The sequence below is a fragment of the Rhineura floridana genome, chromosome 11 (genome assembly GCF_030035675.1).
Source record: "Rhineura floridana isolate rRhiFlo1 chromosome 11, rRhiFlo1.hap2, whole genome shotgun sequence".
Classification (NCBI taxonomy): Eukaryota; Metazoa; Chordata; class Lepidosauria; order Squamata; family Rhineuridae; genus Rhineura; species Rhineura floridana.
This window is the reverse complement of record NC_084490.1, coordinates 52,356,567-52,383,533: the sequence shown is the minus strand read 5'-3', so window position 1 is coordinate 52,383,533 and position 26,967 is coordinate 52,356,567. Positions and strand designations below refer to the sequence as shown.

The 26,967-nt window shown below is 43.5% G+C and overlaps 2 protein-coding genes across 2 annotated transcripts in view; one reads left to right on the top strand and one right to left on the bottom strand.

The window, feature by feature from the left end:
* Positions 1–16,323, bottom strand: part of CACNB1 (calcium voltage-gated channel auxiliary subunit beta 1) — a 64,773-nt gene extending 48,450 nt beyond the window's left edge. The window contains exons 1-2 of the mRNA XM_061589898.1: positions 16,184–16,323; positions 855–941 (exon numbers count right to left, since the gene is read on the bottom strand). Of these exons, the coding sequence (XP_061445882.1) occupies positions 855–941; positions 16,184–16,270 (174 nt within the window). The 5' untranslated portion in view covers positions 16,271–16,323. The remainder of the gene's footprint in view (positions 1–854; positions 942–16,183) is intronic.
* The window catches only part of RPL19 (ribosomal protein L19), a 140,571-nt gene that overhangs the window by 104,515 nt on the left and 9,089 nt on the right, over positions 1–26,967 (top strand). The gene's annotated exons all lie outside the window — the stretch shown is intronic.

Sequence of the window (26,967 nt, the reverse complement as noted above, 5' to 3'; positions counted from 1 at the left end):
GCCTGCCTAAGTAACCAGCTGCTGCTTTGTTCTCGGAGTCCTTTATGATAAGGAGTCCCAGTGGATATTATTTTTATTTCCGTCACCATTAGGTCCCAGGGTGGGTTACAGAAATTTAAAACACAGTATTGTGCTTAGATGGTCTTCATGTTACAGAGCACAATTTTCATTCTTTGGTATAGCTCTTCCTGTCTAACTGCACATGGAAAAAGATGTGGGTTTGGAAACACAGTGGGCAACAAGGCATGTAAAACATTTTGAGGGGAATAAGGTGCCAATACAATGCCAATAGAGAAAGAAAAATTCTTTGTCCTATATCGGGGTTTTTAAACTAGACGATTAGAATAACTGTTTTCAAATGATGTAATTTTAAAACTTGCACAACATTTTGCACACGTCCACAAGCAGTATTAGCTTTTTCACAGGACCTTTTGGCAACAGATGAAGAACAGAAAGGCAAAGAGAAGAAGGGAGAAGGGGAACAAGGGGAAGGAGAGGCAGAGCATGGAGGCTGCTAGTTAGGGAGAGGGATTATTAGGGCATGAACTTGGGAAACCATCTCCCCATTCCCTCCCCATAATCCTGAATGCTCTCTCCAAACTCCCCATTCAGTTCCTGTTCCTTGAGTTGTGCATTTGCAGGTGAAACAGCAAACGTGCAGTAAAAATGCTGCTCGCTAGAGGGAGACAGCCTCAAATTCACAGCAGGACACATTGAAATTAATGTGCACTGTTCCTTCAAATACCCTGAACTAATAAGTGGTTAATAGCATGTGACAGACATCACTTATAAACTTCAGTTTTCCCGTCACCCTTTGAGCTCGATGCCCACTCCCTCCTTCTGCTTGAGCTTACCTGCCTGACGAAACTGTTTGAAGTTGTGTCAGAGGAGGTGCTGCCATCGGAGCGTTTGAAGCGATTCTTCCTTTTGCTATATTTCCCCTAGGAGGTCAAAGAGGAAGCAAAATCAGAGAGCGTGCAAAGGTGGTAAGAATGCATGCAAGCAGAATCCTAGGTGTGTGTAACTCACTGCTGCATAAAAGCCACAAAACAAAAACAGATTTGCAGCGCTCTTCTTGGCTCCCCCCCATTACCATGTTGTTGGGACTCTAGCTCCCATCAGCCCCAGCCAGCATAGACAATGATCAGGGATGACGGGAACTGTAGAGCAACAACATCCTAAGGATCACAGGTTCTCCACACTTGAACATAACAGTATATTGATCTTGCCAAAGAAGACAAGAGTGCTTAACAAAAACTATTGAACAAGCACTTAACGACCATAAGGATGCAGTTGCAGTTACCGGAGGGTAGAAACACACACACTATTCTGACGGTTCCAGTGCGTCTCCACCTCTCTCTAAAAAGCAGAGGCAAACAATACTAGTCAAACCCCACCCCTTGTGGGATCAGCTGGAGTGTGTGCTTTTTAAAAAATTTAACCCCAAAGGGATTTCACAACTCATTGGCAAATCAAACTGTTCCCCCTCCAGGAGTGGCTAATGGAAATGCTTTGATCTGGGACTAGTGTGTTTACAGCCTGAGCATCAGGCCTTAATGGCTGTCAAAACAAGATTGCATGAGATTTGCTCAAAACTTTTTCAGATACTGTTCAGTTTATGGTTATGTTTCCCCACCTAAGTATTTATCTATACACACACAAACATCCTAATGAGATGGAAAATGCAGGGACAGCCTTTCTCACTCACTCACTCACACCCACCACTCAACCCTGCATGGCACTGTCATAAAACCATCTGATATATCAATCTGCTGCTTGAGATCTTCAAAGCCCTTGATGGGCTCACCATCCACTCACAGCATAAGAGGCCAGAAACCAATTATCAGAGCATAGGGAGATGGTGGTGGAAGGATATCCAAACATTAATTATCTTGCGAAACATATTAGCAAGCATAACGGGAAGCCACACCTCACAGGAGGCCCTGGATCAAAACAATTCAAAATGGCTCCAAAACGGCATAGGAGAAAGAACCCTGCATGCAGGGGTACATCATACACAAGATGACCTCCCTTTTTGTCCTTAATAACTTAACAGCCATCAATTCTGTACATGTATTTACAAATTCAGATTAGAATCAACACTGTAAAAGCCCCCCCCACTGCCCCATTACATGTCAAACCGATTCATTATTAAGGAGTAGCTCAACTGTGATCTTTTTGCCCTTAAACCTGTTACAGGCAAGGAAGGATTAAAAAGGAATGTCAGAATATTCATTTCCATTCATTTCTGTTTTCTTTTTGGCACCTATTAAAGATAGGGTTGCCAGGTCAGAAGCATCTCAAAACCTGAAATTTGAGGGGCGGGCCCGAGTGATGTCATGGAGGTGGGTTCTAGTGATGTCATGGGGCAGGCCCTAGTGATGTCACTGGGCGGGCCCGAGTGATGTCATTAAGCATGATTGGAAAGTAAAATAAAAATCTTAGCTAAAAGATGGAGCCTGGGTAGGGAACATTTAATCTAGCCTACTTGCTTTCAGCAAGAAGGGTTTAAGTGCCTTCAGGCCAGGCCAGTCACTAGAAGGCCACTGTAGGGACAAAAGAGCCTAGTGTTGTGGAGATGTTAGATGGGAGCATTGAGGAGTAAAGATGGATGCTCCTGAAGGCTACAATTCTAAACACACTTACTAAGGGATTAAGCCCAATAGAACTCAACAGGACTGACTTCTGAGTAGATATAGTTTAGATTGTGCTGTTGGTAAACCTTGACTAGGGATCCTCTGCAAAGATATCCATCTCCAAGCAAGGTTGGCAATGCCCTGCCCTTATCTTTTAACGTGGCTGCTCCAAACATCTTTACAGATTTGACCCTTCACTTCGTCTGAGAAATGAGTAAGAGTAAGAAGTATCTTTTTAAATTGTTCTTTTCAATTCACTCTTGAATGCACATCATACCTAGGGCAGATCCACACCATTCATTTAAAGCACATTCAACACCCATTTGAAGCACATGAATCCCACCACAGAATCATGGGAACTGCAGTTTGTTAAGAGTGGTGAGAACTATAACTGTGAGCAGGAAATGACACTTCTCAGGATTCTTTAGGGGAAGTCGTGCGCTTTAAATGCGAGTTGGATGTGCTTTAAACGTATTGTGTGAATCCACTTAATAAATTTTGCCTGCATGTAAATGTTTTAATTAATTTTTAAAAATGGAAATGAGCTATAAACTTTAGTGGGTGACCATGGGCTACTCACCATCTCTCAGCCTATCAGCCCCTCAGGATGAAAACAATGGAGAACCATGACCACCCCAAAGCATACTTAGAATGTAGAGGAAGTATTGTACAACCATAGTGTGCAATCGGATACTTATTGGGAGACAGTATAACAAAATATTTATATAAGCATGACTATCAAATATGTTTATTATTTACACAACCTGTAAAGATATTTATAGTGTAATCCTATGTTTGTTTACTCAGAAGCAAGTCCCAATGTATTCAATGGGGCTTACTCAACCAGGGAAAACTGTACCCTCAAGTGATAAGGAACTTGTTCTTTTAACAAGCCTTTTAAGTTGAGACCTTATCCCAGTCTGTGCCTGTGTTGGAATTGCTTTTTAAAATGTTTTTAAACCTTTTCTTTAAAAAAATGTTTTTAAAGCTTTTTAAAATGTTTTCAAAGATGTTTTGTTTTAATATATTTTTATTATTTTTAAAGTGCTTTTAGTGCTTTTGTTTGCCGCCCTAGGCTCCTACTGGGAGGAAGGGCGGGATATAAATCAAATAATAAATAAATAGAAATAAATAAATAAACTTCATTCACCCAACCCAAAATTTGGAATCATGCCACTTTAAGCTGTTTTGCAACTTTTTATACTTGTTTTATGGTTATTGGTTTTTAAAGGGATTTATTTCTTATTGTGAGCTGCCTTGGTTTCCAATCACCAACCCTACCTCACGGGGTTGTTGGAAAGGCTCCATATACACACACGCACACTTGCGGATGTAAAAATACACCCCATATAATAGTTTATTGTCAAACCAGTTGGTCATTGAGGAACATTTTTTTAAAATCAATATTAGCTTCCTACATAATAAAAACTGTGATACCTAGGTAAACCCTGCCTAATTGCTTTAAAAATAGGATCGGAGGGGAAAAGAAAGATTTACAACACAAACACAAGTCTGTGCTATGTTTAAGTCCCATTAATTTACAGCACAATCCTAACCATGTCTACTAAAAAGTAAGTCCTAATGGAGTTCAATGGGGTTTACTCCAGGTACATGGGATTAGCACTGCTTTACTCCCAGAAAAGCAAGTATTGGATTAAATACTTTCATATTTCATAGCCCAGGGTTTGACTCTTGCACACAAGAGAAAAAAACACCTTTAAGCCATATTACTTATGCAAACTGCAAAATCTCAAAGCCACCATTTTCTGATGTTGAAATTAAGCCTAGGCATGCCTGGATCAACAAGTCACAACCCTGGCTTCATTTATTGGCTACAATCCTGAAAGGGCGGGGTTAGAGCCAGAGCTTGGAAAAGTTACTTTTTAAAACTACAACTCCCATCAGCCCCAGCCAGCATGGCCACTGGATTGGGCTGATGCTAGGAGCTGTTATAAAAATCTGTAAAAACCTACCTCTTTGCCCAGGCATTTTAAGCTTAATTTTTACTTTTAATTTTAAACTTAAACTGTAATTGTAATTTTTATTTTAATTTGTATTCTAATTTTGTTTTTAAATATGTTTTTATGGTTGTATACTGTAATCCACACTTGTTCGTATTTTAATGTGGTTTTATCTTGTTGTACACCGCCCTGAGAGCTTGTTGCTATAGGGCGGTTAAAAAGTGTAATTAAATAAATAAATAAAATAAATAATTTAACAGTCGTGCGAGGGGGTTGATGTTTTGGTGTATATCTCAGGAACCAGACCACCTAGAAAATTAATTTTTAAAAAAAAATTAAGCTGAGAATCCAGAGGTTAAGGGGTGCTAGCCGGTGAACTGGAGGGGACCCCCAAAAACCAGAGACTCCAGCCAAAAACTGGAGACCTGGTAAATCCTAATTGAAGACCTTCCTCTTTCAACAAGCCTTTGAAGTAGAGACCTTATCCCAGTCTGTATTTGTGTTGGAATTGTTTTTTTTAAGATGCTTTGAATATTTATTTTGTTTTTAAGAGGTTTTAAAGAGGTTTTAGTGTTTTTGTTTGCCACCCTCGGCTCCTTCTGGGAGGAAGGGTGGGATATAACAACAACAACAACAACAACAACAATAATAGGGGCAACTGAGAATAGCACTGCAACATTCATGACCTGCACATGGGTTATGTCAGACACAAGAAGTCTGCAACTGAGATGCAGGAGCTGGCCTAAGAATGTATTTGGTTCCTTTTGGGGGGGTCTCAGCTACACAGGGTACCCTACTTCTGCACATACTACGCATGCCTATAAATCTACTGCTGGGGTTACAGCAGAAGTTAAGTCATGATCTGAAGGACCACAGGTATGATGTTGTTAGTGCCATTTCTGTACCATTTCCATGTGATATTTTACTGCAGCATCCATATAATCTACAAGTAGGCACCCTTACTTTGAAATTCATACTTTTAAGTGTCACAGAGTTGTCTGTGAAAAATTTTGATTTAGAAATCCTAACAAATTATTAGAGTAATCTTTTAGGACACATCTACCAATACCTCCCAGAAACAGAAATCTTATTGATAGCATTTTTTGTCAAAAAAATAAAAAGAAAACTGTGCAGCTCTACAACTAAAAATCCATAATGAATTAGGCATACAAAAATCTTGCTTCCTTGTATCTGATCCTTTAGCACAGTGATGGGGAACCTGTGGCCCTCAGATTATCATAATCGTGATAAAATTTACTTGCCCTTCCCCAGTAGGTCCCAGGGCCGGTCACAGTAATATAAAATACATTAAAAACAGCTTAAAACAAACCAAGATGTTGCTGAATTCCAACTCCCATTAGCCCCAGCCAGCATCGACAATGGTCAGTGATCACAGGAGCAGTAGGCCAACAACATGGGAAGGGCCACACGTTTCCCATCCCTGCTTTAACATAATAATTTCAATGAGGGCTAGAAACCCAGTTTTAAAGGAAAAGCAGGCAGTATAGGAAGTTGGGAGTCTAATATTAGAGTCCACAAGCTCTGGAGGCAAGTTGGGTGGGCATGTGCTATATGCAACCAACTAGCCATATGTGGCATCTTTCCAAATACTTTGCAAATATTCCCCTATTTTTTGCACAGAAACTGAAGGGTCCCTTTCCCCATATTTACTCCATCCAAAAAAGAACAAGCAGAATTCATGGCTGTATGAAGTCAACCTGAGCTTCCTCTGTGGTGACTTCTCTCACTTGTATTGCAGCAGGGAGAGGATTCTCCAGGGACAAAATTGCTACCTGATCATGTACAACACCAAGATGGGACAACTGCCCCCCTTCACATCAATGTCAATAAATTCCTAACACAAGAGCACACATACTTATAAACCATGAACAGAAGTTTAGATAGATATACAGACAGTAACTAATGTGCCATCACTGTAAAATGAATATATATGCACACACACTGACCCTGTATCACCACTCAAGAACCCATATGTGATATGTGTGTGTCCCTAATAGGGTTGCTAGGTTATTGGCCTGAGACTGATCCTGTGTCTTTAGGAGAAGAGAAAGTCAGCTAAGTGCAGGTGTTCTTGCAACTCTGTAATGGGAAAAACCTCCCTTCCCCCTGCACAACTTTTAAAGATATAGAAGACCTCTTGGTTGCCAGGACCTGGCAACCCTAGTCCTCACTGATTTTAGGGCCTAGGTATATGCAAGTACCTAACAAAATAAAATACTTGCATTAGGGTTGCGAGATCAGAAGTATTCCAAGTCCTGAGATTTCAGGGGTAGGCCCAAGTGATGTCACAGGGGTGGGCCCAAGTGATGTCATTAAGCATGATATATTAAGCACCAACCATAGTTGCTTGGAGCATATAAGTAAAAAAATCATTTCTCTTATTGGAAATTAAGATAGAAATCTTAGCTAAAAGAAGGAGCCTGGGTAGACAACGTTTAATCTAGCCTACTTGATTCTGGTAAGAAGGGTTTAAGTGCCCTCAGGCCAGGCCTGTAACCAGAAGGCCATTGTAGGAAGAAAGTAGCCTAGTGTTGTGGAGATGTTAGATGGGAGCACTCAGGAGTAAAGATGGATGCCCCTGAAGGCTGCAATTCTAAACACACTAAGGAACTAAGCTCTGTAGAACTCAATAGGACTTACTTCTGAGTAGATATAGTTTGGATTGTGCTGTTAGTAAACCTTGAGTAGGGATCCTCTGCAAAGATATCCATATCCAAGTAGAGTTGGAAACACCTTGCTTGGAATGCCCTGCCCCTACCTTTTAACATGGCTGCTCCAAACTTCTTTATAGATTTCACCCTTCACTTCAGAAAGGGGTTTGAGAAATGAGTAAGAGTAAGAAGATTCTCTACCCTTTTCTGTCTACCCTGTGGGCTGCTATCAACTCACTTTGACTGCCAACCCAATTCCAGTGAGTAATAATTGACAGAGAGAAAGCACATGCAGTTTGGTCTACCTTCACAGGCAGCAGCTTGGGAACAACAACAATTGAAGCCACACTTCCCATTATGTGGATTCTCTTTTACCACTATTGGGCAAGAAAGAAACTGTCATGCAACCAATAAGGTGCATCATCAGTAGGTTTAAGGGGGTTGAGCTGACCACATGGAACCACTGTTGTTGCTTCTATGGATGTAAGGGAGTGAGGTTAACGGTCAATGAAATGCAAACAGAAAAGCAAAAGACAGTGATGATTTCCTAAATGCAATACCATACCACCCACAACAAGATTCCTATGAGTAAGGCAGAAAACTCAGTATCCCAAAACCAGTCATGATTCCTAACCAAAAACCAAAACTAAAAAAATCCTGGCAGTGAGTTAGCCAAGGTCACAGAAATCCCCATGCAGCACAACATGACCCAGGGCTGCAGTTAGTGCAGAATGCTGTGGCACAATTGCTGATATAAGTGAGACCTTAACAGCACATAATACCTCTGCTTTGACATCTGCACTGGTTGCTGATTTGCTACCATGCCAAGTTCAAGGAGTGCTTTTCATGTTACGGGTTCCACATAGTACTTGTTCTGCTCTTGTAAGAAATCAGTCCTTTAGTGTGGCAGCACCTACCATCTAGCTCAGTACTGATGACATCAACTAGCATTGGCTCTTCATGATTCCAGGCAATTGTCTTTTCCAGAAATTGAATGTTGGACCTTTGCATGCAAAATGTATGCCCTACCACTGAGCTACAACCCCGTTTAAAAAAGTATCTTTTAAAATTGTTCTTTTCAATTCATTAATGAATGCACATCATACCTAGGGCAGATCCACACCATTCATTTAAAGCACATTCAACACACATTTGAAGCACATGAAGCATGCTACACAATCATGGGAACTATAGTCTGTTAAGGATGGTGGGAACTATAACTGTGAGGCAGAAACAACACTTCCCAGGATTCTTATGGGGATGTCATGCACTTTAAATGTGGGTTGGATGTGCTTTAAACATATTGTGTGGATCTACTTCATAAACTTTGCCTGCATGTAAATCGTTTTAATTAATTATTTAAACGAGAAATGAGCTATACAGTTTACCAGATGACCATGGGCTACTCACCATCAGCCTAATCTGCCCCCCAGGATGAAAACAACAGAGGGGAACCATGACCACCCCAAGGAAGAAGGCACACTTAAAATGTAGAGGAAATAATCATGTACAACCATAGTGTGAAATCAGATACTTATTGGAACATAGTATGAAGAAATATTTATGTAAGCGTGACTGTCAAAGATGTTTATTATTTATACAACCTGTAAAGATATTTATAGTGCAATCCTATATTTGTTTACTCAGAAGCAAGTCCCATTGTATTCAATGGGGTCTTACTCAAATAGGGAAACGTGCACAGAACTGCAACCTCAAGTGATAAGGAACTTCACTCACCCAGTCCAAAATTCAGAATCATGCCACATTAAGCTGTTTTGCAACTCTTTATATTTGTTTTTATTGGATTTTAAATAGATTTATTTCTTATTGTGAGTAGCCTGGATTTCCAGTCAGCAACCCTACCTCACAGGGTTGTTGGAAAGACTTCATACATACACACACACACTGGAGATGTAAAAATACATTCACCCCATATAATAGTTTATTGTCAAAACCAGTTGGTCATTGCAGAACATTTTAAAAATAAATAAAATCAGTATTGGTTTGCTACATAATAAAAGCAGTGATACCTAAGTAAGCTCTGCCTAATTGCTTTAAAAATAGGATTGGAGGAGGAGAGAAACATTTACAACACAAACACAGTTCTTTGCTATGTTCACTCAAAAGTCCCATTAATTTACAACACAATCCTAACCATATCTACTGAAAAGTCTATTAAATTCAAAGGGTTTTTCTCCAGGTATGTGGGATTAGCATTGCAGCTTTACTCCCAGAAAAGTGAGTGATTAAAGTTTCATATTGGGAAGGTTTTCAAAGCATTTCCCTCTTCAACAGCCCAGAAAAATTTAAACTTGTTTGACTGAAAGACTGAAAGCTATATACTTGCTCAATTTATGAGATTTTTAGATAAACGGAAAAAACAACAGTTTTCTGAACTTGCAATGGGGTCTAGGTACTGCCTGGAGTTAAGAAATCCCTTGTCAATCACAACCTTCATTTATTCGCTACAAGCCTCAAAGAGCAGGGTTAGAGCAGCTAGCTACAGCTCATTGAAGAGAAGTTGCGAGCGGGCTGACATTTTGGTGTACATCTCTTGAACCAGACCACCTAGAAACTTAACTTTTTAAAATGAAAGCTGAAAGTCTGGAGATTAAGGTGACTCATCCAGAGGACCCCAAAATCCGGAGTCTCTGGGCAAAAACCAGAGCCCTGGCAACCCTAACTTGCACATACATTACCAAAAAAACCCCCATGTTTCCTATTCACAACTGAAGCCGAAACAAAATTTTGCACATATTGGAAATACTGCAAAAAGCATTTACACTGAACTGCACTGTGGCCCTGGCACAGATTGGTTGAGCTAATATGGTGTCTCAGAATGTTCAGTTGCTCAGGGAACAAAGCAATTTGCAGTCCAGCTTCTATGAAGGAAGAAAAGTTGTTGGTTTGGATGGGATTACAGCTTCATTCAGATGATGGCTAAGGTTGGAAAAAAGAGGTAGGGAAGCCAAGGAGCTGAGAGTCACAGAAGCTGAAGAAGGAACGCAATGGACTAAGAAAGGGGAGCTTGAAGAAAAGTTAAGTGGACACAGAAGCTTGAACTGAGGAAATAAGAGAAGGTCCATAGCTCAGTGGTAGACCAAATGCACAAGATTCCAGTTTCAATCCTGGTGTCTCCAGGTAGGGCTGGGAAAAACTCCTGAGATGGAGCAATTGTCTGAATTAGTATAAGGCAGCTTCCTATGTTCTTATGTTAAAGAAGATGCTACTCAAAGAAAGGAGTCAAAAGAAACTTGATAATGATTATGATTTTTTAAATTTAAAATTTTTGTCCTGCCCTACCTCCCATAGAACCAGAGCAGCAAACAGCAAAACAATATAAACAATATAATACGTTTATTACAAAAAAATCCTCACAACTAATCATTTCTAAGTTGCTGGAAACAACATATCTGGGCCAAAAATGCCTGGGTGAAGAGAAATATTTTTAAATATTGTAAAATTCCATCTAAACACTGATAATGAGGGGGCAGATACACCTGACCAGAGAAGGCATTTCATCAGCGGGGGACCACAAACCTCACAACTAATATTTCCAAGACGAATCTTTCAAAATTATCAGAAGCAGTTATCTTCAGACCCAGGTGCCTGGGTGAACAGGAATGTTTTAAAATTACACCCAGGGAGGGATTTCATCAGTGGGAGACTGCTACTGAGAAGGCCCTGTCATAGACTGGTGCCAGCCAGGCACCACCCAGCAGTGGCACCAATCTCTGGCCAATCCTAAAGCCCGAGATGGTTGATACTGGAACAGCTATGCCATGGAGGGGGAGAGATAGAAGACAAGAAGTGGGGAAACAAAAGGGGGAAAGGCAAGGGGGGCACGGAGTTGCCATGTCTAGAGACTAGACCCTAACATGTGAATTCTGCTTGTTGTGGCTTCCATTTATCAGTACAGTACTGTGACTGGTAACCTTAAGTATGTAGAAGGGGTAAGGTGAGTGGGAACGAGACTCACATATTGGTTTTAACTAACACCAATAACTTCTTTGGCTGAGGCTTCTATTTTTATTCTGTTAGCATTTTAAAAAAAATACTTTTAAATTTTAGTGTAATTTTTAAAAACTTTACATTTGTAGTCTTGCTGATTAATTTTAAGGCAATAATGTTCAGTGTCACATTTTTCCATGTTTACAATTGCCTTTCTCAAAAAATCCTGAATCCATCTGCATTTAGTCTTAATTAGGAATGTACTAGTGGTAAGGAATCACACCAGGAGAATATACAATTAATTTTTTGTGCAAATTTGAAGTGGAAGAATTTGCACAAGTATTCCCTACCTTCAGTATGTCCTTAAGGAAATGCACATGTGCACTTCTACTGAAAATCAGATCGAAATGTATACAGAACAATGCATGCTGCAGTGTTGTACACATAGCCAGGGGAGGGGGGGAGGAGAGAGAAAGAGTTTGGTTGCTACGCAACCATCTCTCTTCCTGCATGTAAAGTGTTAAGAGCACAGAAGCCATACCCACAGGTGAAGCCCATGCTTCCCTGAGGCTGTACCCCTGTTGCTTGCATCCCACAGGTGCCCTTCCCTCTGTGCTTCTTTTGATGCTCACTGATCTATTCACTGTGCACATGCACACACAGGTGAGCACCAACAGCCAGCCACACAACTCGCATGTCTGCCAACACTGTGTCACATGCCTAACAGCACCTTGGGCTTAAAAAAGAAAGCTGTTTTCCTGTTCTTTTTTAGGGACGCCCTGCACAGGGAAGATTCTAGATCAGAACTGTTCCTTTGTTTAATACAGCCGTTTCAGTGTAATTCAGTGCAACATCTCCTTTGAGAGAAGCTAGGAACTGACTGATCAAAAACAGGCTCTATAATCAGCATTACTTCCTCTTCCACCATAAAACATCTTCTGGGTGAGGGCAGGACTGCAGCAACCTAATGTTTCACCATCCCACCTACTAGAAAGCTAATGCAGTCCAGGGGTCAGAGCATGAACCATAAACCAGCAGGTCCCCAGTTCAAATCTCAGTTCAACCATGAAACCACTAAGTAGTCATAGGGTTTCCCCTATCTTCCAGCCTCAATCCCTCAGATCTGTAATATGGCAATAATAAAACTGGCTTACCATACAAGGATTGTTGAAAAGCAGAGGTGGGGAACCTGTGGCCCTTCATATGCTGTTGAACTCCAGTTCCCATCAGCCCCAGCTAGCATGGCCAGTGGTCGGTGATGAAGGAACCTGTAGCCAAGTATAACCTGGAGATACAGGTTCCCCACTCCTGTTGTAGGAACTACCGAGATGATTACGTGAAGTTCTTTGAGGATTTAGGGAAAGCTCCTGATCAGTATTAAATGTTCTTATATTATAATCGGGGTGGGGAAGCTTGAGCCCTCCAGAAGTTGCTCAACTGCAACTCCCATCATCCCCAACCATTGGCCATACTTGCTGGGGCTGATAGGAGTTGTAGTTCAGCAATATCTGGAGGGCCAAAGATTCCCCATCTCTGTTATAGATAGTGGGATATTTTCCCATGTGTTAGGCAGGAGAGGAAGGAAAGAGCAGGAAACCCAAATGCAGTTTTTACTGAAGGAGAGCAGGAAGACAATTGTAAAGTCAGCACAGGAACAGGAGCAGGGAGGTAAGTCTAGGACTCAAAGCAAGAAGGGGAAAAGAGGGGGAGACCTCGCCCATCCCCAAGTGTGTAACTATAAGCCAGGCTCTTGCCATATCCCCATAGTCATACTTTGCTCAGTTCAACAGTCTCTACTGGTCACAACCAGCCTCTCTCCTCTCTGTCTTTATATAGAAAGCAAGCATCACAGGTTCCTTTTGGGGTGGGGGGGGTAACATTAAACAACCTCATGCTTTCACCTGCTTCTAAGAATCATAACTTCCCATCCCCACTGTGCATCCCTAGGGTGACTGCCTTTTCACAGAGGGACAGTCCCTCACAGAAGTCCCCAGAAAAATCCAGACCCTTCTCTCCAGGGCGTGTTGAGAGAGAGTGTGGGCCTGGAATGAACCAGACGCTTCCCAAGCATGTCTCAGGAAGAGGGAGAGGGACAGCTGGCAGAGGAGAAGGCAGTTGTTACCAGGCCCCCGCAGACATGGTTCTCGTAGTTCTAAGGGCAGGCAGGGCAAGGCGCAAGGAGGCAGAGAGCAGAGGGGTGGTATTTTTAGGCTTTGCCTCCCCCTTGTTCTAATTAAGGCACGTGCGTCATTCATAGCTGCAGCAAGCCACTGGGATCCACCACCTGGGGAACCACAAAGAGGGACAAAAGAAGTGCCTTAAGGAAAAGCGTAGAAGTGCCCATGACATTCCACCACACACAGAGACAGAGTGAATTTAGTTCTGCTCTTTGTGAGTTTAAGATGAAAGGGGGGCTGGTGGAACTGTAAAGCAATACATTTAGGCTGGGGTGAGGGTATTGTTGTTGCATTGCACTAGACTGGATGAGCAAAGAACCACATACTTCACCGCCACGTCGATAAGTACCATCATATACCCTAATGCAGGGATGGACAATGTAGTGCACTCCAGTTGTTTTGGACCATGACTGCCAGACCCAGCCAACATGCCCAATGGTCAGGGATGATGGAGCCTGTAGTCCAATATAATCTGGAGGGCACCATGTTGGCTACCCCTGCTCTAAAGAAGTTTTTGTCACCCACAGGACACTGCCTGATACTTCCACCAAAACAGGCCAATGGTATTGGGCTGCTACTCTCTTATCCATCACTTAGCTTGGAATATTCTCTCCTCTGAGATCCTTCTTTAAGCTGGTATTTCTCACATTCCCCTGAAGCTCATAAATAGGCTCAAGAACCTGGAATTGCTCATTCCTTAGATCTAAGAAATAGACCCAGGTAGTTCAGCATTTTCCACCTTGGTTGGTACATTCTGCCACTGAGATCCACCCACTCTGTTATTATCTACATAACCCAGAAAAAGAGAAAGAGAAGCTGAACACTTTAGCCTCTCATATTATGTAAATCTGACCTGTGCTCTCACCTGATCTGTTATCTCTCAGTGCCTAGATTTGCTCACTAGGTTCACATGTATCTAGTATCCCCCCCCCCATCAGCTTTCAGGAACCACACTGGCCAGGCTGGCTTGGACTGATGGGAGTTGAAGTCCAACAACAGCTGGGGGGGCTACAGGTTTCTCATTCCTGACCTAGCACTTACTACTTGCTGGGGTTCTTGCAAAGAATGTGAAACTAAGCAGACCTTAGTCTGAGCCATCAGAGCACTTCTTATGGGCTTAGAGAAGGCTGCCTACAAAAGATGACCAACTATGATGGGCGAGGGAAGCAGTGAGACAACCATCTTGCACTTTGAGATGACAGAAGTTTGAACTACAATGCAGACATCCACACCCAAAGAAGCCCCCCTTCTGTTTATATTGTAAACCACCTTGGGGGCCATTATGATTAAATATAGTAAATAAACAAGTGCACACTCTCTGGAGCACTCAATACAGTGTTGTTATGCCTTAACTGTTAAAGGGGGCTAAGTCGGCACCCTTGCTTTATCAGTTTAAACACAAAGCAGTAGACGATGGGAATTGTAGTTAAAACAAAACGAGCTAGCTAGGCCATACAAAAGTGAAGCTGGACTACCCTCACCCTAGAACTTTTCCACCCCACATAAGAGACTGATGGGTCTATTCTACCCTTCCCATTGCCTCATGCCATTCTGAAACTTGATGGTAGATCCAGCACAGCCCTATTGGCCATAGTAGCTGGAGATACAGAAGTGGGTGATCTTCTGTGTTTAGTCACAAGTTTCCTCAAGAGATTGATATACCCAAATGACCCATGGAGTTTCCATGAGTGTCTTCCTTATGTTTACTGGGGGAGCCACCCAACTGCCTCAAACCATTACTCCTCTTTTTCCAAACAAGACAAATCCGAGTCATGGGAGATGATTCTGGAAGTCAGCAAAAGAGAGCAGGACCCAAGGAACCTACTTTCCTCATCTCCAAAGATGCTTTAGCCCTGCTTTCACCAACCTGGTGCCCTCCAGATGTTTGAGGCTACAACTAGCTGGGGCTGATGGAAGTTCTAGTCCAAAACTCCTGGAGGGGACCAGATTGGCAAAGGCTGCTTTAGTCACTTGTTCTGTACCTGAGCCAGGACAGGAACAGATCTCAAGGGCTGTGGTGCCTAATGTAAAGGATGCAATCCTTTCCTTCCTTTCCAGACTGGCACAGGCCACAGCCAGAAGATCCTTGGGTCTGATTTTGTAATCTGTTTGCATGTTTGGATGGATGAACACTGGTTTAATCTCATTTGCTTGCATGAAAAGCCAAAACAGCAGCAGCATGAAGAGAAATGTTATGTTTCACCAAATGGGTGCTCCTGGTGTCTGGGAATAAGATTGTGTACAGGAAGAGGCAAGGCAGCCAGCTATAACTGATCCCAATGGGGAGGAGAGGGGCTGTGCTTCTTCTTGCCTCCATGGAGCTGGGGGGGAAAAGGCATGGCCATCCCCAAATATGCCCTTCTCTTCTTCCAAGTCAACAAATGGGACATCTCCTTTGGCTCCCCACCAACTCCCAGGTGCCCGACTATGGTGGCAGTCCAAGATCAAAGGCAGGATTCAGGAAAACACAAAATCTCCCGCTTCCCGCCTCGACACCATCCCTCCCAATAACGTGCCGGGGGCACGCGAAGAAAGAGATGGAAGAATGAGCGAGGGTGGCTCAGCCATGTCTCGAAAGGATGCCCGAGGGTGACTTACATATTCTCTATTTGGTCACCCTCTCTCCCGTGTTCTTCCGATTTCCTCCCCACCCTTTCTTCCCCCCTCTGACCCTGACAAGATCTCCACATCCAAAGTTCCCCACACTCACCCAAAAGAGTCCTCCCCCCGACGGATTGCCAGGAGACAACCCGGCAGATTACGGATCGGGCTGGGCTCTTACTCACCTGGAGGCCCGGGTTGTCTAAGACCTCCATCTGGATGTCTTGGCTGGAGCTGTAAGGTGTGCGTGACATGCCGCCGTCCTGCACCATGGAGATGCCTGTGCGCCTTCGGCTGTGCTCACGCCGGACTCATGGTTGAGGAAGCCAGAGGTGGCTGGGCGCGCCTTTCGCCTGCCGAGAAAGCCAGCCTCCAGCCTCCAGCCTCCGCCTCCTCCCTCTCCCTAAGCCCGTAGCTTCGGCATGGCCCCTCCTGGTACTAGACGCGGCGATGAGCAAGCAGGCACCCTACGCTCGCGCCGCCGCCGCCGTGATGGATGAGCCGAGCGTCCCAATCAGAGGGCATAGCCTACGGACGGCTTCCTGGCAACTGGCGAGGGCTGGCGGCTGCCTCCCGCTCCCCAGGGGAAGAAAGAAGGGGTGGGTGTGGTTTGAGCCAAACAGCGGCCGAGCAGATGGCGGGGAGGGGAGGCAGAGAGAAGATGGAGCCTCTTGCCACTGGCTTTCATCAAGCCAGCCCCCACACCGAGATCCTTTCGGGATCCACCTGCTGCTGCTGCTCCAGATGAGACGTCAGAACGGAAGGAAAAGGGAGAAATCCAGCCTATTTATCCTTCTCCAATTTTATCTCGTCCCATCATCCACCACCACCACCCCGTCCCCTAAACAGACATTCTTCTGTTCAGCAGTGCAGGGACGGCCGTTTTTCTCCCAACAACCATTTCTCTTTTCGCCCCCCGCCCCCTCCCGTCACCCTGTGGAAAGACCCTTGCAGAACCGGGTGGTGAAAAGGGATCCAAAGAGGTGTAAACTCTTCAACATAGGGGTTATTCCTGAATGCTCTTGAACCGTCCTGCTGTATTTCCACAGCGGCAGGAAGGCTGTCTCTTTCAAAGTGATTGATTTGCTTTATTACGGTCAAAGACCAGCAGAACCCAATATACAATATAAAAATTATAACCACAAATAACAGTACAATATACATACTTGTGCTACATAATCTCTGATTAAAACCAAATCTTATTGTTAAAATTAGTATGTTAATAAGGCTTTTCGATGTTTGATAGCTGCAGCACAGAAGCTCGCCAGTTTAGGTGAGACTCAAGGATCTGTGTCTGCTAAAAGGTATTTCATGTAAAATGCAACATCCCTACCTGGGATTTTTCATAAAATTGGGGCGATGAGCAAACGTCTAAGATCATAATAAAAAGAACATTCTAATAAAACATGAGTCGCAGACTCAATGACACCAAGATCACAGGGGCAGAGACGATCTGCAACTGGAGTTTTTTGGTATCTGGCAAAACGTTATGCTTGGCCAGCGTAAATGCTTTCCTAAGCCTGGGAGTGTCAAGAGAAGCCAAGTATTGTGCAGGGGTAAAAGGCTTTATGTAGAGATTAAAACCAAGTTTGGAGCCTGCAAGGGACAAGTGGTTTTGAAATTCTACATCTAGTATTCTCTGTGTAATAGTCACCTTCGCTTGAGAGAAACCTGCTGACAGAAGCGAGGAAGGGGAAAAGCCTAAACTTGGGAGCTCTTTCAAAGTGAGATAGCTGACATGGGGTAGAAATCCTCATTTGGACAATTACTTTTATGGAATGGACAATGTCGGGCCTTTTTTGGCTGAACTGGAACAAAAGGGTATGATCCTGAGCATGGGATGCCTTCAGCACACCAGCAACAATGTAAATGTGTAGAATCAACATTTGCTGGGGTGTGTGTGTGTGACTGGGTGAGCACCTGCAGGAAATACACTCCTTTGACAAGCCTTATTCCACTTACAATCGTACACAGAGGTGCTGTCTTCTTAATTTCCCTTGTGTCCATCCATCTCTGCACAGGCTTCTCTTTTTCCTGCCTCACATCTGCCTTCTTCCTTGAGGCCGGATATTGCTCTGAGACAATACTGCAGTTTTCAAATTCTTGAAAGCCACAAAAAGCAGCCTCTATCAAAAGGGAAGTTTCTTCTTCCTCCCACGCCAGCAGTTCCTCCATCAGTTAGCATCACTGCTTCTCCCTTCGCCAGCTCCTCCTTTCTCCTGCCATTAGATTGTCCCCCAGATTATATCCTCTCCCCATGTTCCTTGATCCTTCAGTCTCAAAATAGCTGGGGGAAGGGTGAGCATGTGTTCTGTCATTGAGCTATGGCCCTTCTCTGAATTCAAGTTTCTGGATAAACAGTGATAATCTGTCTCCACTCTGTTACATTGGATTATCTTTATTTGCCATTATCAGTGAACAGTGGCATCTCACATATTACCATAGCTGGGAGTAAGTCCAGTTTGACTTAGCAGGGCTTACTTCTGAGAAGGCATAGGATAGTGCTATTGCTCAGGTTCCCATCCAGGCTCATCTTCATAAGAACATTTGACAAATTCATGGATTAGACAAATTCATGGAGGACAGGGCTATCAATGGCTACTAGCCATGATGGCTGTGCTCTGCCACCCTAGTCAGAGGCAGCATGTTTCTGAAGACCAGTTGCTGGAAGCCTCAGGAGGGGAGAGTGTTCTTGCACTCGGGTCCTGCTTGCGGGCTTCCCGCAGGCACCTGGTTGGCCACTGTGAGAACAGGAGGCTGGACTAGATGGGCCACTGGCCTGATCCAGCAGGCTCTTCTTATGTTCTTATGTTAACATTTCAACACACTTCTGGCGCGCTTTAAAAATGAAGCCTCTTCCTAATTTTTGGGGATCTGAGGCATATGTAGATAGAAAGGGCTTCCCCATTCACTTAAATCAGAGGAATTGCCATTTCTGTTTTCTTCTTTAGAAGTGCCCCCAGCTCCATTTGCTCCCCTTCCCCTTTCCCCCCCACATAGGTCTGCAGATTTGCCAGCTGTCCTACTCCAACACAGACACACCTGATTTTAACACTGACTTGTTCCAACTCCCTCTTAGAAATCTGTGCTCTCAACTTTGCATTTGTTCTCCTCTGTTTCACATTAGTTAGGATGTCTTAAGCAGTGTTAATTGGCAATGAGTTGTAATCTTACACACATCTAGTAGGTGGAAGGAAGCCCCACTGAATACAGTGGGATTTACTTCTGAATAAGCATGCCTAGGATTGTGGAATAGAAAAAAGAGCTCTGAAATCCCAGCAGGCAATACAGCTCAGCTCCTCATAAGAGAAATTAAATAAGCTTTACAAAACCAGAACTCACTAGATCAAAAGAAAGCATTTTATAAAACAACTCAGCTTAGCTCTTTTCCATGCTAAGGCAAACTTTAGCACACCTCAGAGGCTAGACAGCTCAGATCAAAGTTTTTTCTAAGCAGATCTTGGAAGACAGCTTGGCTGCTTTCTGTGGTAAGAGACTTTGTTAAACCGTACCTTCTACAGATCTAAAGTTTTGCGGAGATACTAGTGCAAGTTTTTAGCTCCAGGGCCAGCAAGGCCAAGCAGGAAGTCTTAAAATTCATTGAGTAGTTTGATGGCCTCTTTCGGCTTTTGAATCCTTGACATAGCCCCTCGCATTTGCACAGAAAGAGGATGAATTAATGTTGAACTTCTTCTAATAAATGTTTGTCTCCTGGTTTTATCTGAGGCTTTAGTCACACTCCTGGGAGATAATCTCATCCCTATTGAATATAAATGCGGGTGTGCCTGCCCTGTTTGTGGCAGCTGCTTCCAGGGTTTCATTTCTCTAGTTGGTCCCTTCACCAGCAGCTAGGCACTCCCAAGAGATCAACTAACAAAGAAAGGGTTGCAATGGAAAAAGAGAAAGGATAAAAGGAGCAAATGAAGTTGAGGAGGGAGTTCCAGGTTAGAAGAAAGACTGCAGCAGGTGTGTGAAGAAAGCTGGGGAGTTTGACGGAGTTGTAGTATGTAAATACACTTAACCCACATGGGAAGCATACTGTTCCATGCTGTGCAAGAGCATAGGCCACGTATGACTTCTGCAGTTTGAACAGAGTTGTAACTACAGCAAAATGCTAACATGGATCCCTTGGGAATTACTGTCATGGAGAGCACATCTCACAGCTGACCACTAGTGAGAACTCAAACAAAAATTAACCGCTGAAGTTTCTGATTGTTAAGCCCCTATACACTTGCACTAGCTATTTGATCTAAACAAACCCTTCCTAACATTTACCATTTTTAAAATAGACAAGGACTCCAGTGCTCCAGAGAGCAGTTGGGCATCTGATTTTCATCTTGAGGCAGGACACATGGGGAATGCTGTGCCTCTTGGCCAACTTCTTAAAGACCAAGATAAAATCAAAAGGCACTTCCAAATTTAGGGTTGCCAGGTCAGAAGCATCCCAGACCTTGAGATTTCAGGGGCAGGCCCGAGTGATGTCATTAAGCATGATATATTAAAGACCAACCACAGTTGCTTGGAGCATATAATTCAAACAAAAACATTTATCTGATTGGAAATTAAGATAGAAATCTTAGCTAAAAGAAGGAACCTGCATAGGGAACATTTAATCTAGCCTACTTAATTCTGGCAAGAAGGGTTTAAGTGCCCTCAGGGCAGGCCTGTAACCAGAAGGCCATTGTAGGAAGAAAGTAGCCTAGTATTGTGGAGATGTTAGATGGGAGCACTCAGGAGTAAAGATGGATGCCCCTGAAGGCTGCAATTCTAAACACACTAAGGGACTAAGCTCTGTAGAACTCAATAGGACTTATTTCTGAGTAGATATAGAATCATAGAATCATAGAGTTGGAAGGGGCCTTGTAGGCCATCGAGTCCAACCCCCTGCTCACAGCAGGAAATCCACAGCTAGAGCATCTCCCGCAGATAGCTGTCCAGCCTCTGCTTGAAGACATCCAGCGAAGGGGATCCCACCACCTCCCTAGGCAGTCGGTTCCATTGCCGAACTGCCCTTACTGTCAAGAAGTTCCTTCTAATGTCCAATCTGAATCTACGCTCCTGCAACTTAAAACCATTAGACCTAGTCCTACCCTCTGGGGCAGCAGTGAACAAATCTGTACCCTCCTCTATGTGACAGCCCTTCAGGTACTTAAAGAGTGCAATCATGTCACCCCCTCAGCCTTCTCTTCACCAGACTGAACATGCCAAGTTCCTTCAACCTTTCCTCATAAGACTTGTTCTCCATACCGGCTATCATCCTCGTCACCCTCTTCTGAACCCGCTCTAACTTGTCTATATCTTTCTTAAAATGAGGCACCCAGAACTGAACACAGTATTCCAGATGAGGCCTGACTCATGCAGAATATAGTGGGACTATTACTTCCCTCGACCTGGAAACTATAGCTCTGTTTATGCAGCCCAAAACCGTGTTTGCCTTTTTTGCCGCAGCATCACACTGCTGGGTCATGTTCAACTTGCGATCCACTACAATTCCAAGGTCCTTCTCACATGCACTACTGCTAAGCCGGGTATTTCCCATCCTGTACCCGTGCATTTTGTTTTTGTGGCCTAAATGCAGAATCCTGCATTTGTCTTTATTGAATGTCATTTTATTAATTTCAGCCCAATTTTCTAGTCTATCTAGGTCCCTTTGGATTTTATTCCTGTCTTCCATTGTGTTAGCTATCCCTCCCAGTTTCGTATCATCCGCAAACTTCATAAGGCTTCCCTCCACTCCATCATCTAAGTCATTGATAAAAATGTTGAAGAGTATCGGCCCCAGGACAGAACCCTGTGGCACTCCACTCGAGACCTCCTTCCAGTCCAAAGCAGAGCCACCGACGACCACTCTTTGAGTACAGTTTTCCAACCAGTTGTGAATCCACCTGACAGTATTTCCATGTAGTCCGCATTTGACCAGTTTGCTAATCAAAAGGTCGTGGGGGACTTTGTCAAATGCCTTGCTGAAATCTAGATAGATGACATCTACAGCATTTCCACCATCTACTAAGCTAGTGACCCGATCAAAAAAAGAGATGAGATTAGTTTGACAGGATTTTTTCTTGACAAACCCATGCTGGCTCCTTCTAATCACAGCATTGTCATCTAGATAGTTGCCAATGGACTCTTTTATTATCCGTTCTTATATCTTTCCCGGTATTGAAGTCAGACTGACCGGCCTGTAATTCCCTGGATCTTCTTTTTTACCCTTTTTAAAGAGCGGGACGACGTTTGCCCGTCTCCAATCCTCCGGCACCTCTTCCATTCTCCAGGATTGCTCAAAGATGATGGCAAGAGGTTCTGAGAGTACATCCGCAAGTTCCTTCAATACTCTGGGATGCAGTTCATCAGGCCCTGGAGATCTGAACTCATTTAGGTTAACTAGGTATTTCCTGACTATCTCCTTATCAATCTCAAACTGCAATCCCGACCCCTTACTGAGATTGCTACTGATGCAAGGTTGCACACTGTTCCCTTTTTGGGAGAAAACGGAGGCAAAATGGGCGTTGAGCAGTTCTGCTTTTTCCTCATTATCTGTCAACATTTTGCCATCCTCATTGAGCAGCAGTCGCACCGTTTCCTTGGTCTTTCTCTTGCTTCGAACATATCTGAAAAACCCCTTTTTGTTGTTCCTCGCTTCCCTCGCCAGCCTCAGCTCATTCTGGGTTTTAGCTTTCCTTACGCTATTCCTGCAAGCCCGAGCCGCTCGTCAGTACTCTTCCTTGGTGATGCGTCCTTCCTTCCATTCTTTATACATGCTCTTTTTTACTTTTACCTCCTCCACCAGTCTTCCGTGTAGCCACATTGGCTTTTTCCGATGTCTTCCATTTTTCTTCCTCTTTGGAATTGTTCGCGATTGCGCTTTTTGTAATACGTTCTTCATGAACTCCCACGCTTCTTGGGCTCCTTTTTTCGTTAGTCTATCTAGCCACGGGATCCTACCCATCATTTTCCTGAGCTTGCTAAAATCGGCTTTCCTGAAATCCAAGGTCCATGTTTGACTATATTCTTCTTTGGCTTTCCCCAGAATCCCGAATTCCAGCATTACGTGGTCACTTTCCCCCAAGGTACCGACCGCTGTAATTCCCGTGACCAATTTGTCCGTGTTAGTTAAGATCAGGTCCAGGATTGCCGATCCCCTTGTTCCTTCTTGTACTTTTTGAAAGAGGAAATTATCAGCAAGGCCCATCAGGAATTTGTTGGAGGCTTTGTGCTTTGCAGCAGATATCCGGGTAGTTGAAGTCACCCATCACTACTACTTCTTGCCTCCTTGAGATTTCAGAGATTTGTTTGAGAAAGGCCTCGTCTACCACCTCTTCTTGGCCAGGGGGTCTGTAGTAGACACCTACTACCATGTCGGTTTTATTTGTTTCTCCATTTATTTTTACCCAAATGGTCTCTACCGGACCCCTTTGTTCGCTCTCTTGGATTTCCATAGAGGTGTATTTGTCTTTGACGTATAACGCTACTCCCCCTCCTTTTCTGTTGCTTCAATTCTTTCTGTAGAGTTTATATCCTTGAATGGCTATATTCCAATCATGGGAGTCATCCCACCAAGTTTCTGTTATCCCTATGATGTCATATTTGCCTTGATGCACTAAGACTTCAAGTTCCCCTTGCTTGTTTCCCAAGCTCTGCACATTGGTATATAGACACCAGAAGTCTCTTTTGTCCTGATTGGATTCCTCCATTAATATACCGTGAGCTTTGCCGTGCATCCCTTTCTCTCTCCCAGTGTCTGCTGTACCCTTCAAATCGTTGTGTTTACAACCCGCTGTCTTTGGATCGGTAGTTAAGCTATCATCTCCATCCCCCAGAGGCTTTAGTTTAAAGCCCTCTTGATGAGTTTTGCCATACTTCTGCCAAAGAGATTCTTCCCAGTCCTCGTGAGGTGCAGCCCATCTCTTGCCAACAGTCCCCCCTCCAAGAAGCTTAGACCATGGTCCCAGAATCCAAACCTCTCCCGTCGACACCATCTGCATAACCAGTCACTGACCTGCAGTATCTTCCTTTCCCTTTGTAGTCCTCTATCCTTCACGGGAAGAATTGACAAGAAGACCACCTGCACCCCCAAATCCTTGACCTTCCTACCCAGAGCCTTATAGTTCGAGGTTATCTGTTCCAAGGTGTTTCTGGCCATGTCATTCATGCCCACATGGATGAGGAGAAAGGGGTACCTATCTTGTTTCCCAATGAGCCTCGGCAGGTTGTCAGCGACGTCCCGGATGCGTGCCCCAGGGAGACAACAGACTTCCCGATTCATTTTGTCCGGCTGGCATACTGGTGCCTCTACTCCCCTCAGCAACGAGTCTCCAACCACCAGCACCCTCTAGTCTGGATTGTGCTGTTGGTAAACTTTTAGTAGGGATCCTCTGCAAAGATATCCATATCCAAGTAGAGTTGGAAACACCTTGCTTGGAATGCCCTGCCCCTACCTTTTAACATGGCTGCTCCAAACTTCTTTATAGGTTTGACCCTTCACTTCAGAAAGAGGTTTGAGAAGAGTAAGAAGATTCTCTACCCTTTTCTGTCTACCCTGTGGGCTACCATAAACTCACTTTGACTGCCAACCCAATTCCAGTGAGTAATAATTGACAGAGAGAAAGCACACACGGTTTGGTCTACCTTCACAGGCAGCAGCTTGGGAACAACAACAATTGCAGCCACACGTCCCAGTATGTGGATTCTTTTTTACCACTATTGGGCAAGAAACAAACCATCATCCAACCAACAAGGTGCCTCATCAGTGGGTTTAAGGGGGTTGAGCTGACCACATGGAACCACAGTTGTTGTTTCTATGGATGTAAGGAAGTGAGGTTAAAGGTCAATGAAATACAAACAGAAAAACAAAAACGAAAGACTGATGATTTTCTAAATGCGAAACCATAGTAACCACAACAGGTTTCCTATGAGTAAGGCAGAAAACTCAGTATCCCACAACCAGTCAGGATTCATAACCAAAAACCAAAAGAAAAAAAATCCTGGCAGTGAGTCAGCGAAGGTCACAGAAATCCCCATGCAGCACAACATGACCCAGGGCTGCAGTTAGTGCAGAATGCTGTGGCACGATTGCTGATATAAGTGAGACCTTAACAGCACATAATACCTCTGCTTTGACATCTGCACTGGTTGCTGATTTGCTACCAGGCAAAGTTCAAGGTGTGTTTTCCATGTTACGAGTTCCACATAGTACTTGTTCTGCTCTTGTAAGAAATGTATCCTTTAGTGTAGCAGTACCTAAACTTTGGAACTCCCTGCCTACTTTTTTCAGCACCTGCTAGAAACATTTTTGTTTAGGCAAGCCTACACAAGCATATAGAAGCTATTAGGTTTTTTATATGTTTTAAACTCATTATTGGTTTTATTATTTTGAATGTTTTTAAATACCTGTCTTTAGCTATCTTTGGCAATAATTTTATTGTTTTAATTCCTTCTGGAAACCACTGAGATCTTTTACAATAAAGCAGTATATAAATGTTGTAAATAAAATACCTAAATAAATTTTGGAGTCACTGTGGCCGCCTTTGGATCTCTTTCCATTTTTAGGAACATAGGAATCTGCCTTATACTGACTCAAGCCATTTGGTACCATCTAGCTCAGTACTGATGACATGCACTAGCATTGACTCTCCAGGATTCCAGGCAATGGTCTCTTCCAGACTATTGAATTGAATTTTGGAGCTCTGAATTTTGAATTTTGGAGATTGAATTTTGGAGCTTTGCATGCAAAGCAAATGCCCTACCACTGAGCTACAGTCCTTCCCCTGTTTAAAAAAGTATCTTTTAAAATTGCTCTTTTCAGTTCACTAATGAATGCACAGCATACTAGGGCAGATCCACACCATGCATTTAAAGCACAGTCAACGCATATTTGAAGTACATGAATCCTACGACAGAATCATGGGAACTGTAGTTTGTTAATAGTAGTGGGAACTGTAATTGTGAGGGGGAAATGACACTTCCCAGGATTCTTTAGGGGAAGTCATGCACTTTAAATGTGGGTTGGATGTGCTTTAAACATATTGTGTGGATCTACTTCATAAACTCTGCCTGCACGTAAATCATTTTTTAAAATAGAAATGAGCTATAAAGATTATTGGGTGACCATGGGCTACACACCATCAGCCTAATCTGCCCCTCAGGATGAAAACAACAGAGGGAAACCATGACCACCCCAAGGAATAAGCGTTTGGATTGTGCTGTTGATAAAGCTTGACTAGGAATCATCTGCAAAGATATCTATATCCAAGCAGGGTTTGCAACCCCCTGCCTGGAATGCCCTGCCCCTACCTTTTAAAATGCCTGCTCCAAACTTCTTTACAGATTTTGTTGTGGTGCTAAATTAGTCAAGCAGAGAGTAACAGCGGTCTGAAATGTGAGTGTGCCAGTATGTATGTGTGTTTACCTAAGAAAGCAGGCTTTTACCCTGCATCAGGATCACTGAGACTTAAGACTTAGTAAAATAAGAAAAGCTACTTTATTTATAAAAGATCCTCCGTGGCGCAGAGTGGTAAGCGGCGGTAACGCAGTCGAAGCTCTGCTCATGGCCGGAGTTCGTTTTGCAAGACATCACCCTAAGAGTCGGAAATGACTTGCACTATAAGTGCGGGGACACCTTTACCTTTTTACTTTATTTCTAGAAATACATAGTAGATAGAAAGGCATACCTAGTTCTAACTAACTAACTAAGTTGGAGGCGCAATACCCAGGCGTGGGAATTGCCCTTATGGCTAGGAGAGAGAGCAGAGACAAAGGTCTCTCTCAGACAGTCGGAGAAGAGAAGAGAGGAAAGGGCGGAAGGAGGAGGGGCAGATAAGCTTCCCTTAAGACGTATCAGTCTACCAATGGAAGAAAGTCAGTCACAGCATCACAGGTAAAGGTAATCAAGGCTATCCATCTGGAGGACCCTAACTCTATCTCCCTTCTGGAACATAAACAAAAGAACAAAACAGGAGTTGCTCTTGCCGCA